Below are 12,942 nucleotides of genomic sequence, written 5' to 3'. Positions count from 1 at the left end.
GTAACTTAAATGCCTTAAGTTTGTATAGTTAGGAATAATACAAATCATTGTACAGTATTTATAAAATTTGTGATTTGTTCTTACACGCACAGTGTTACAAACCAATGACCTTTAATATGAGACGCATCTTTAGGAGGGTGAAGGTCTCTATGCCAAACTGGCTGGTTAACTGACCAAGGAAATGTCAATACACTTTGGTCCTGTAGAAGAGAAAAAGTCATGACTCCTTTCATCCTCCTAACGACCTGACCAACAGTGCTCATGTCTGGTCTCTCACAAGACCTGGCAATGGTAGCAGGGGCTTAATCCTTTGGCACCTCCGACCTCAACACCTTTTTGAAGGTCGGGGTTTGGTATACTGCTGTTCCTCTAACAATACCATAAAGAGGACCTAGAACAGGCACTCGGTAGAGTGCATACCTTCGCCGCCGCCAGGAATCGAATTACAGTATGCACATTTTGGCGCTAATTTCATGCAAATCAAATCAAAATTGGTAACAAAATCTAATCAAATTATCCTTGGATCATGGCCAAACATACTACCAAATTTCATGAGATTCAGTCAGATATTTTTTGAGTCATGCGAATCACAATCACATAGTCAGACATACAAACAAATAAATACACACCTATCAAAACACAACCTTTGCAACGAAGTTGGCGGAGGTAACCAGGGAGTCTCAAGAGATTCAAACTGATCAGTCGTCCTACACTTTGGTGACTTCTTCCAGGGGACAACAGGTGACTCCTCGGAGGGTGGTGAAGAAAAAGGCACAGAAACAGGTGAGGAGACAGGAAAAGTGAACAAGTGTGTTACTGTTCCTTCACAAAAATTTTAAGATATTCTGTAATGTGGTGATCTCTTTGCAGCCAAAGAAGGATCTTCTCCTGTGGAAGGCAAGGATACGTCAAGAGGCGCTTCATAACGTTTCTCTCTCTCCAAAGAGGAGGGAACAAACTAGGAATTCTGGGTCCTAGCAGTAGCCAGCACCTTAAGAAAATTCTGTTGATGGAGCACTAACAATACCTAAAGAAAACCAAAACTCACTAACATCAAAGTTCTTGTGAGAATCTTCATCACCAGACATATCAATGGCAGGATTTTGAGAGACAGGGGCTATTATCTTTGCTAGTGAAAGGCAATACAGTACCTGTATTCCAGTCTTGCTCAAAGGACTCCCACAGTGGGAGCTGTAGGCTCTTCCAATTCCAAATTCTTCTGGAGGACCCAGCCACAAGGGGAAAGATGAAGGAGACAGAAGGTTTCATACCCAAAGCTGGGAAGGAGCTAAAGAGCCTCTTTGGCATCAGCTTGTGTGTTGTCAAATTCGATGTCAAGGAATGCCTCTTAGATTTCTTCTTCCCTTTCTTCCCCTACTATGCCCATTGCACAGGAGGTCACTTCCTACATTCATTACAGGGGGAAGACTGCATGCAGTCATTCCCCCTACTAAAGCTACAAAGTTGATGGAAATCAATGTCGGCCTAACTCGTATACAGACTGCATCCTCAGCCGGGCTTGCTAGGACAAAGCTGCATGACTGCCCCGGGAGTCAACATCATCAACAAATAGCACATAAAATGACAAAGCATTAATCAGCCAAAGCAGGACACAGGGAGGTACCTCAGTACACCACCATGGCTGAAGTCGAAGCAAGGGTTGCTCCACCAGGCAGGCAACTACGTTTACTTTGTTGAAAGCTTGACAGTCATTCCAGCTTCACTGAAGTCATACTCCTAATAAAGGTCAAAGGTTGACACTAAGTGTAAGAATAAACCAGTAAAACCCTTTTTCCACTAATGTGAAAAATTTTTACCCTGAGCTTTTTTAATCGATTATAGTATAGTCAATAGTAGAATAGATAGAGAAAAATAATCTACTGATAGACAGCTAACATGGTTTTAGAGAAGAGCGACACAGCAATGACTTACTTTAGAGAATGCTCCCTGTATGATTTAAACACATATGCAAACATAGAAATACACTAAAAAAGCCTTCATATAAGCACAGTATGTACTTTGCTTTGACCTAGGGTCTCTCTTAAGTAGGCTACATTTCTTATAAACCTGCAGAAAATTAGTGCTTGTGTTCAAAGGAAGTACAACAAATCAAAATTACTGTTCTTACTTCTCACTGAGTGATGGATACACTCCAGAAAACATACTTCAACTAAAAAAGCATTCTGAAAGTGCAGACCTTCGCCATGGCAGCTTACTTTTTGAAACCAACTTACCTTCGGCGAATCAATTTAGACCGTCGGCATATTTGAAGTCTGTGTGACAACCATGTGCAAACTTGGCATTAGGTTAGGGGTAATTTGGTCAACCTTTTGCTCGACCTTGACCTTTGACCTAGGGCTTTCAAAATTGAATCACTTCCAAGTCTCAACCTAAAAATTAATCAGTGAAAGCTTCACTACTCTATGAGGAAAATTATGGCTAGGAATTTGTTCACAAACAAACAGACAAATGGAGAAACGGGCAAAAACATAACCTCCTCCCAACTTCGTTGGCGGAGGTATTTACTTTAATGCTAAAAAGGTTTGTAGTAATATTTCTTACCTTACGAGGTAGAACAATATATAATCCTATTTTGGGATATCTGAAAGATATTTTTTTCTTAAAAAGAAACAATGACTTTTTTCACACAGCTTTGCTTACTTATAGAAATAAGCAAATTTTTGTAATAAGATTTACTATTTCAATACATACCCAATATCCATATGCTACAGTACAATACCTGTATATACCTCAAATGTGAGCTTAATGACAAGAAAATGCAAAAGCAATAGTTTTCATGGATTTACCTACTGCAGTCCTCTTAAGTTTTGCACCTACTCACTTCCAGATGTCAGTACTGAGCATTTTTTCATATACTTGAACAGTATTGCCATTGTCACTTTGCTTCTTTTATTAGTAACTAGCCTAATGAGACTTTGCTTTTGCACCCACTAGATTATGGGTACTGTATATACACACATAGGAGGGTACAGTATACACTTCTGAGTATTTGGTAACCATTGAAATCATAAAACTTATCATGAAAATTTGCTTATATCAATGAAAACCACATTTAGTGGGATGGACAGATAGAAGTAACCCAGAAGGGCTGGATAAAATCCACTGTAATGGCGCCATGGAACTGAAAGTAAACAATTTTTAAATCTAGCCTCTGTTGCCTATACTATACAGAATATGATGTTTCTCTTCTTATTGTGAGTAGCGTAGTATGAAAATCCCCATAGAGAAGTCTTTCCAAGGAGCTGCAGTAAGAATAATTCCTCCTGTGCCTAGGTATTTGCTGCCCAAAGAACAATGGGCTAGCAAGACTAGAATGAAAATTTTTTATTTTTCCTAACTATGAAATAATGAGTGCACTATGGAGGACAGAAGAATAAATACTACCAATTTAAACTATTAATGTCCTATCTTATATTTTTGCGACCAGTTACATACCAGTTTCATAGAAAGGAAAATATCAAACTGCCCATTGCTGAAGGTTAAATAGAGCACTCCCCTTGTAAATTAGGACATGACGGGCCAGTTTAAGTTGAGTCAATTCTATATTTTACTTTGACTTACACATCTGAAAAATAGGTTAGGTGATGGAGATTGGGGGATGAAACAAACCAACCACAATATGTAGACCCTGATGCCCTAGGTTAGGACAGGTTAGGTTATTCAAAGCCAAATGGCATCCATGAATTTTCGTTTTATGACTTACAGCATTCTTGATTTGATTAAAAGGGGATTCCAGTAAGACTCAGTGCTCTAGGTTAGGCTAGGCTAGGCCTTATGCCCTCTATACTGAGATGTATTTTGTTACTGATACTGATTACAGTCATGCACTTCGGATCCTGTGTTCAATCATTTTTGACAAATTGTATTGGAGGAATTTACTTGTTTTCCTTTTATTCCTCATCTTTTAAACTAGGATCTCCTTAATTTCTATACACAGACGACTAGGAAACCACAAAAACCAGTGAGGAAAGCGAGTGAAAAAGATCTATGGTCCATGTATTAGGGGGGGATTAAAATACCATATTACCTAAATATGTTACTTATAATTTACTAAAGCTGGTGTGAATTGGTAACTGTGACTGCTGGTGTTTGTGCGCTGGCAACACTGAGACTCTCAACACTGTACCGGCTTGCCCAACACCTTGCCACAACTTTAAGCCAAATAAAGGCAACGTTCCAGTAACCGTATTTGGTATCCCACACTAACCATTTATATTCATATTGATAAAAACACCAAAATGTTAATGACAAGTTATAACCTTGAACGTAGGGTGTTTGTATATCAGCAAATGCAGGTTGGCTTGGGCTGAAAAAACAGTAAGTTCAAGCCCATTTTACTGAAACAAAATGTATGATAGCAGCCACCTGTATGTATGATGATGGATGACTGAGAATACGGCAGTTCAAGGAAGGTCGCAGGGGGGTGTTAGCCACCCGTTAGGTAAATAGGTAAAGACACGGCTTCCAGGTCAGGTTAGGGGGTGTGGAAGTTACATTAGTTGACGTCCATTTTTAATGCACGAGGGAGGAACTGGCTGCTAATATACAAAGGCTCCAAACAAACAGATATGGCCTATGTAAAATACATCACCTAACTTTACCCGCGTTGAAAAGTCCTTATCAGGTAGCTAACAAGTGCTACGACTCGCTCAATTATCTTTATTATTATTAATTTGTTGGTGAGTCTGCTGTTCAACAAACTAAGCATGAATTCTGTATTGGAAAAACATTAAAGTATCACCACACTACCAACAGTAAAGATTTGGAAGAAAAAAAAAAAAAGAAAAAAAAAAATCATTCATAGGCAAGATTATCAGTATTATTTTACTGTATTACAGGGCAATGTAACCTAGGAAAAAAACTACTTTTTTCTATAGAAAAAATTCTGCTTTCTTCGAAAATAACACTCGTTCGCGTCGCAAATGAATAGTTTCAGAAATACATATAAATCTATATCCTACAATAATGGGGGACCCCCAGTGGTAACTCAGGGTTTTGGCTGGGGAAAACATACTGAGGAAACGATATATAATGGTAAAACAAGCCTTTTCTTCTCTATACATTACCTTCTTGAATGTATAATAAACGGAAGAAAAGACAAAACAGTATAACTGGATAAACTTTGGAGGCACCGTTGCAAAGACTGTCTCAAGAAAAAATACGGTAACCAAAACTGCCAACGTGTGATGTAGAGCTGCGGCAATATTAGCGTAACATGCTAACATTAGCAATGTTATTCATTTATTTTTTGTCCTTCTACTTGTCGGTTATAGTCGCTCTCGTTCGTTCGTTTGTACACGGCAGTTTTCGACCTTCAGCGCAAAAACCGCGCCTCTCTGCGCAGACACTTCACCTCCACCAATAGGCTTTCTTCTTCTTTAGCCGTCAAATTTAACTATTCAACTTCACACGTTCATTCAAGTATATGTCTTGAACCAGTACAACTATTACCATCCCTTTTATGTAATACCCCCGTATACATATTTACGATTAACCCCAGTATTACACGTTTTATTATCCGATACCTTATAAAATCACCCAATTTTATATTCCCATTAAATATAATTTATCATTTTGTTATTACCTTGTCATGCCCAGATTTCACATAAATACTTAGTCTGGACAAGTTTCCAATTCTGGTTCATTCATGTTTACTCTCTAGACTCCGTTGCTTCTCCGTTAACCAATCACGAACACATACATATGTAAAGTTTGCACCGGGGGGGGGGGGGGGGGGGGGGTTTAGTATTTCCCAACCCCCACCTTCCAACAAACCCTTTTCGGTGGAAACCCTTGTCCAAGTCAGGTCTTTGTTAGTTCAAGTGTCGTCTTTTTGCGTATTTTACGATGGAATTTTTAGAAAATTGTAACGACTTTAGTAATCCATACAAGTATTTTCGTGAATTCCAATGTTAATAATTTTCTTAAATCTTGTAATGTATATAATATAGCAACTTTTACAGTGTTCCAAGTGCAGTACTAAACTAATGCAAAAAAGTTAAGACGCCACAGACTCAGTCACAACACCCCCATGACCCACAAGTTTCGTCGTCACGGTCATAGAAGTAAGTCATTAACTTCTTTAATTTTAATGTGTTAGTTTTACTATTTTGTTAAAGTGCGAAGCTCAACATTACCGATTGTCAGTGCATATGATCTTGATGTTTTATTTTCCTGTGTACGCAAGCGAGACAGTGGCGGAACATGATCCATTATATTTAACTTTGGTAATGTTAGCGTAACATCACTAATGTTAGCGTGCGCAGCTCAACATTACCGCTTGCCAGTACATACGAGCTTGATGTTTTATTTTCATGCGAGCGAAGCGAGCTAATGGTGGAACAAGAACCATTATATATAGTGTGGCTAATGTTATCGTAACAGTGCTAACGTTATCGTAACATGAGTGAAGTGACACGGATTAACATGATATATAAAACAAAAAGACATTACATTGGGTTTGTGACCTGGGAACTACTAGGTTAGGTTAGGTGGGTTTGTTAGGTTCTGTACCCTTTTTGTATTTTTTTATATATTGTGTAAAGGGTATATGGAAAAATTCTTTAAAATATACATGCTAATATTACTGTAGCATTGCTAACGTTAGCAATGCCACCGTAACGTTGGTAACGCTGTGTATCATTGGTAATGTTGCTAATGTTATCGTTCACAGTATATACGTGAGTGAAGTGACACGGAATTTGAACAAGGCATTATATTTAAATCTTTTAACAAAATATATATAGTAAGACATTATATTTAAACATTTTAACAGAAAATATATGATTTCCTATAGAAAATAACGTAATTTAACCGGTTTTCACCTTCATAACATCCGTAATAACAGCAACCAGTTCGGCTACTTAAAGTTAGTCGAATTGGTTGTTCTGTTGGTTTGCGGTTGAAATGAAGGTCAAATTCGGTCAAATCTCGTTATTTACTACAGGAAAACATATATTTTCTGTTTGAAATGAGAATCTGTAATACAGTAAAACTTTACCAGATTATCCGAGATATCGGTAATTACCAAATTTAAGGGAAGCCAACTAAACTATTGCATGACGATAAGAAGATCAAATATTCTAATTTCAATACATTTCAGTGTGATTACAGTTACTCAAGTTATGCTTAGGCTAAGTTAAACACATTTAATTTTCTAAATGGTCTTAACCACCCAAAAATAATCAGTTGAATGAGGGGTTATTAAATGTAACTTACACCTTCGTAATAAATTCGACTGGGTCGCTTGAGCCGAATTTCAACACTAAGAGACATATTGTCTTAATTGAAATAAACTGAGATCAGAATTGAATTTGACACTTATCACCCGAGGGGGCGGAGAGTATAATAGTAGTAGTTTGGGAGTAGTTGACTCTGACACGGCTCACCGGATCATTATATTATTGTGTTTACAGTTTTGCTTTTATTTTATCTTTGGATTTCCTATTTTGTTTTTTGTTTTTTTGGGGGGTGGGATACCGTGGGTTTCTTATAGTCTTTCCTATTCAAATCCTGCTCTATGGATAGATATGTGAAAATTAAGACTGCATTGGCTTTTAATTCAACGAGTAAGGTCCTTGTATGGTTGCTGTTACTCTATGAGTCATCAAGTGGTGGGCAATAATTATTACAAAAATGTTCTATATTCTAATTACCTTTTCACAAATACCAAAAACTGGTTCTTGTTTTAGCATTTACTTAGCTGTAGCATGTTTAACATAGATTAGCTTTGAATTATCTTCTCTTATGCTTCCATATTTCTGGTAGATTTGGCACCCACACCAAAAAAAAAAAAAAAAAAAAAAATTAACGTCCTATTTTTCCCACGTTTTGGGCTAATTGTTCATGATTCATTTAACTGATGCATTGGAGATATGCATACAATTCAAACACATTCGCCTACTTAAATAACGTGAATGACATTGATACACCCATTCATCCATCCAAAGTTATGAATATAGGCTAATCAAATAAAAATATATATGATATAAGTCATAAATTAATCTTCATTAATTATTACTATCATTATAAGCTAAGCTATAACCTTAATTGGAAAAACAAGATGCTATAAGACCAAGGGCTCCAACAGGGAAAATAGCCCAGTGAGGAAAGGAAAATAAAATATTCTAAGAAGAGTAAAAACATTAAAATGATAAAGCAAGATGCTATAAGACCAAGGGCTCCAACATGGAAAATAGCCCAGTGAGGAAAGGAAAAAAGGAAAATAAAATATTCTAAGAAGAGTAAAAACATTAAAATAAATATCTCCTATATAAACTATAAAAACTTGAACAAAACAAGAGGAAGAGAAATAAGATAGAATAGTGTGCTCGAGTGTACCCTCAAGCAAGAGAACTCTAATGCAAATACAAATAACTGTAAGGTAATTTAACATTTTCTTTCGAATTGCAGAATAAGTTAACCATCTTCAAGTATAAAACCATTCAAAATCGAATAATTTCTACCAGAGGAAAATATTCACACAAGATTGCCTATCCCAAATTTTAGTTTCGGACCCTTGGCTCGTCTATTTTGGAAAATGAAAATTATTTTTGTGATCACTTACACACTTATTACTTGCGATACAAACATTCAATACGTCATTAATTTTAAAAGTTTGATTGAACAAATGTTGTATACCAAAGTAAATTGTGATAATGTAATTATAACATTGAAAAATACTTAGAGGTTAGCTATAACGCAAATTTTGCCTACCTTCTAGCATATATTTTATTACGTATGCAAGACGAATAATAGGATGGTGATATATATATATATATATATATATATATATATATATATATATATATATATATATATATATATATATATATATATATATTATATATATATATATGTGTGTGTGTGTGTGTTTTGTATATATGAATAAATTACCTCTCTCCCAGTATAAAAAATGATTAATTTTTTTTCATCATCACCATCTCCTCTTACGCCTATTGACGCAAAGGGCCTCAGTTAGATTTAGCCAGTCGTCTCTATCTTGAGCTTTTAAATGAACGCTTCTATTATCGGCAGCATGCTTCATAGTCCTCAGCCATGTAGGCCTGGGTCATCCAATTCTTCTATAGTGCCTTGTGGAGCCCAGTTGTAAGTGTGGTGAACTAGAGAGAGAGAGAGAGAGAGAGAGAGAGAGAGAGAGAGAGAGAGAGAGAGAGAGAGAGAGAGAGAGAGAGAGAGAGATTATTTGTTTAATAAATTTACGCCCAAAGACGTCAAACAAAGTTACATATTGGCAGTTACACAGAGAGAGAGAGAGAGAGAGAGAGAGAGAGAGAGAGAGAGAGAGAGAGAGAGAGAGAGAGAGAGAGAGAGAGAGAGAGAGAGAGAGAGAGAGATTTACATTTGTTTACGAAAAATATTATACATCTAATATGGCACTTCCCTCAATTTTGCGAGGAGGCTGACATAAAAAGAAATGAACTAAAGGTGATTTTTCATCTCATCGTTCATCTTTGTCTGACGAGGGACTTAGCCAAATTTGGTTGGTACTGCCAGGGAGCCACAACCCACCTTTCCTCGTTTTCCACCACAAATTAAGCTTCATATACTGACTCCCCTACTGCCGCTACCTCAGGGGTCAACAAGGTGACCTGAGGTAGCAGCAGAATATATCGAAACTGCTTCACAATCGCTTGCCATTCATTACTATTCCTAGTACACTCTTTTGCTTCTCTCACATCTATCCTCCTGTCACCTAAGGCTCTATTTACTCCATCCATCCACCCAAACCTTGGCCTTCCTCTTGCATTTCTCCCATCAACTATTGCATTCATCACCTTCTTCAGCAGATGACGATTTTCCATTCTCTATGCAGGGCCAAACCACCTCAACAATTTCATATCCACTCTAGCTGTTAATTCATTACTCACACCTACTTTACTTACTTTACTTTGATGGCTGCTTTTCCGGTCCCATACAGCAGGGGAACCCTACTATCTAAAGAACCTCCACTGTCATTTTACCTTGTTCGTTCACAGTATTTATCTTATCAAGTCACATATTGTTCATTTACTGTTAAATCGTCACAGTCAAAAGACTCATGAAATAAGAAAGTCTTCAGTTTCCTCTTGAAAGTCTTAATGTCTTCAACCTATTCTCATCCTCATTAATTCGTTCCTAAGACTATCCAATCGAGATACACCAGCCAAACTCCTCAGACGCTTCATCTCGAACACATTCAATTTCTGTCTCTCTGTTGCTTTAATTCCTTACAAATCCGATCTATACATCACAGTTGGTCCAATCACTTTCTCATACAGAGCTCTCTTCACATTTATTCCTAACCCTCTATTCTTTACCACTCCCTTCACTGACCCTTAAAATTTACATCCTTTATTCACTCTCGGCATATATCACCATTTGCAGCAACAACAGAACCCCAGTACTTAAACTGATCTCCTTCCTCAGGTAACTCTCCATTTAACACATTTTCATTCAATCTAGCACCACCCTCCCTTCTCATGCATCTCGTAACCTTACTCTTACCCACATTAACTCGCACCTTCCCTCTCTCACACACACTTCCAATCTCTGTCACTAATCGACATAGCTTCTCCTCTAAATCTGCAACCAATACAGTATCATCCACAAACAACACTGATACACCTCCAACTCATGATCACTCTCCTCTATCAGTTTCAATCCTCGACCAATCATGCAAACATTCACCTCTCTTATAGCTTTATCAACAAACAAATTGAACAACAATGACAACCGCACACATCCCTGTCTCGGCCCCACAATCACTGGAAATCACTCACTCACTCACTTCATTCCTTATCCTAACATATACTTTACTGCCTATGTATAAACTCTTCACTACTTGCAACAACAATCCATCAATTCCATATAACCTCATTACATTCCACATTACTCCCCTATCACCTTATCATAAGCTTTCTCTATATCCATAAAAGCAACATATACCTCCTTACCTTTTGCTAAACATTTCTCGCATTTGGCCTAACTATAAAAATCTGATCCATACATCCCGTACCTCTTCTAAACCCACCCTGCACTTCTAAGATTACATTGTCTGTTTTATTATTAATCCCATTAATCAACACTACCATACACTTTCCCAAACTAAAAATTGAGTACTCACCAAATATCCTGACCATTTAAGCTTGGATTTATCCTCCTGCTTCAGTTGAAGGGCCTAACAGGCTTGAGCAGAGGTGGAGGAGGATGAGGCTGCCAGTGGTTACTGCCGAGGGGTGGCATGGCATTGGCCGCTGCCCGGCTGCTTCCCCGCCAATACCTCAACTGTGTGTTGATTGATTGATTGATTTGAAGTTTTCTGGCATCCTGACATCGAAGGTCATTGACGCCGATATCGTTTATTATAAATAAAGATTAAAAGAATATTCAATAAAAACCAGAGAAGTAAATATGTTATAAAAGTTAAATAGCAGTAAGAAGACCTGCTTCTGATATCAATTTAAAAATGCCACTAGCATTGTACGACACATCATGTCCAAAGATCTTGGCCAGGATGAACCTGACATCCTCACCTCGAGCCTCAAACAGGTATCTATTTCTTAAGTTATTATAATTGGGGCATTCGATCAACAAATGCCTCACTGTTAAAGGTACCAAACAGTCATCGCAATATGGTTGGTGTTGGCCCTTCAGAAGAAACTCGTGTGTCAACCGTGTATGACCAATACAGAGACGACAAAGAGACGTCTCCCACTTTCGGGCCATCATGTTATATCTCCAAGGAGATATGACATTTGTTACCTCTCTCATCTTATTGCCATCTAGACCATCCCAGTGTTATTGTCAACTATCACAAAATAATTCCCTGATTTTAGGTAGAAAATCATTAAAGGGAATAGGATACCTTCTCGGTAGCAACTCGGATGCAGCAGTCTTCGCCAGTAAATCTGCCTTCTCATTCCCAGACACTCCTACATGTGCTGGAACCCAACAAAATCGAACTGTTATACCTCTCCGACCAATAATAAAAAGCCATTCTAAAATCTTTAAAACTAGAGGGTTACTAGAGTTAAAAAACTCTAAAGCTTGAAGGACACTCCTTGCATCACTAAAAATGGTAAAATTACCCTCCTTCTCCAACGCTATTTCCTCAATAGCGGTTAGTATGCCATACAGTTCGGCAGTAAATATGGAAGCTGTTAGAGGAAGTGCAACTCTACAATTAAAATCATCACTATGTACTCCAAATCCAACGCCAGCATCATATTTGGAGCCATCAGTATTTATAAAAGTCGATCCCCATGTTCTGCAACATGCTCCATAAAAAGAGACCTAAACTCTAAGTCAGTCATATTCTTCTTAACTCCAATAAAATATTTACAAAAAGTTACCTCAGGTAATTTCCATGGAGGAATTGATGATACCTTATATGGAAGCACCTTACTTCTAATTATATTCAGACTGTTTAATAATTGTTTCACCCGAAAGCCATAAGGTTGAGGAGATTTTGGGTGCAACTCAAAGTATGAAGTGTGTCTTACAAGGCTTGCAGTCTGAAAGGCTAAAGAGTTAGGGAGTCTTTCCAACTTAAACCAATACTGAACAATAGAAGAATTTCAGTAGAGGTCTAGAGGTAATTCTCCAGCATCAACAAGGAGACTTATAATAGGCGAAGTTCTAAACGCTCCTGTGGACAATCTAATACCAGCATGATGTATTAAATCTAATATCTTTAATCGGCTTGGGATGGCTGAAGAGTATATTTCACATCCTTAACTAATTTTTTAAAATATCAACGCCTTGTATAATATTAAAATAGTATTGAGGTCTGGCCCCATGATGTATGGGACAATACTTTTAAAAGATTCAGAGCCTCAAGACATTTAGCTTTTAATGCTTTTAAGTGAGACACCCACGGAAGCCTACAATCAAATATCAAACCTAAAAATTTAGCTTCCC

General features: G+C 37.4%; 1 protein-coding gene across 2 annotated transcripts in view; it reads right to left on the bottom strand.

Annotated features, from left to right (window-relative positions):
* The window catches only part of LOC137627845 (vacuolar protein sorting-associated protein 26C-like), a 70,755-nt gene extending 63,364 nt beyond the window's left edge, over window positions 1-7,391 (bottom strand). For both annotated transcript variants that reach the window (XR_011041230.1, XM_068359258.1), the window contains exon 1: window positions 7,240-7,391. Coding sequence is in view for 1 of the 2 variants with exons in the window: in XM_068359258.1 (XP_068215359.1) it covers window positions 7,240-7,296 (57 nt within the window). In the remaining variant the exon portion in view is untranslated. The remainder of the gene's footprint in view (window positions 1-7,239) is intronic.
* Between the last annotated feature and the right edge of the window lie 5,551 nt (window positions 7,392-12,942).

The sequence above is a fragment of the Palaemon carinicauda genome, chromosome 35, assembly GCF_036898095.1.
Source record: "Palaemon carinicauda isolate YSFRI2023 chromosome 35, ASM3689809v2, whole genome shotgun sequence".
NCBI classification, from domain to species: Eukaryota; Metazoa; Arthropoda; class Malacostraca; order Decapoda; family Palaemonidae; genus Palaemon; species Palaemon carinicauda.
This window is presented reverse-complemented; position numbering and strand designations above follow the sequence as displayed.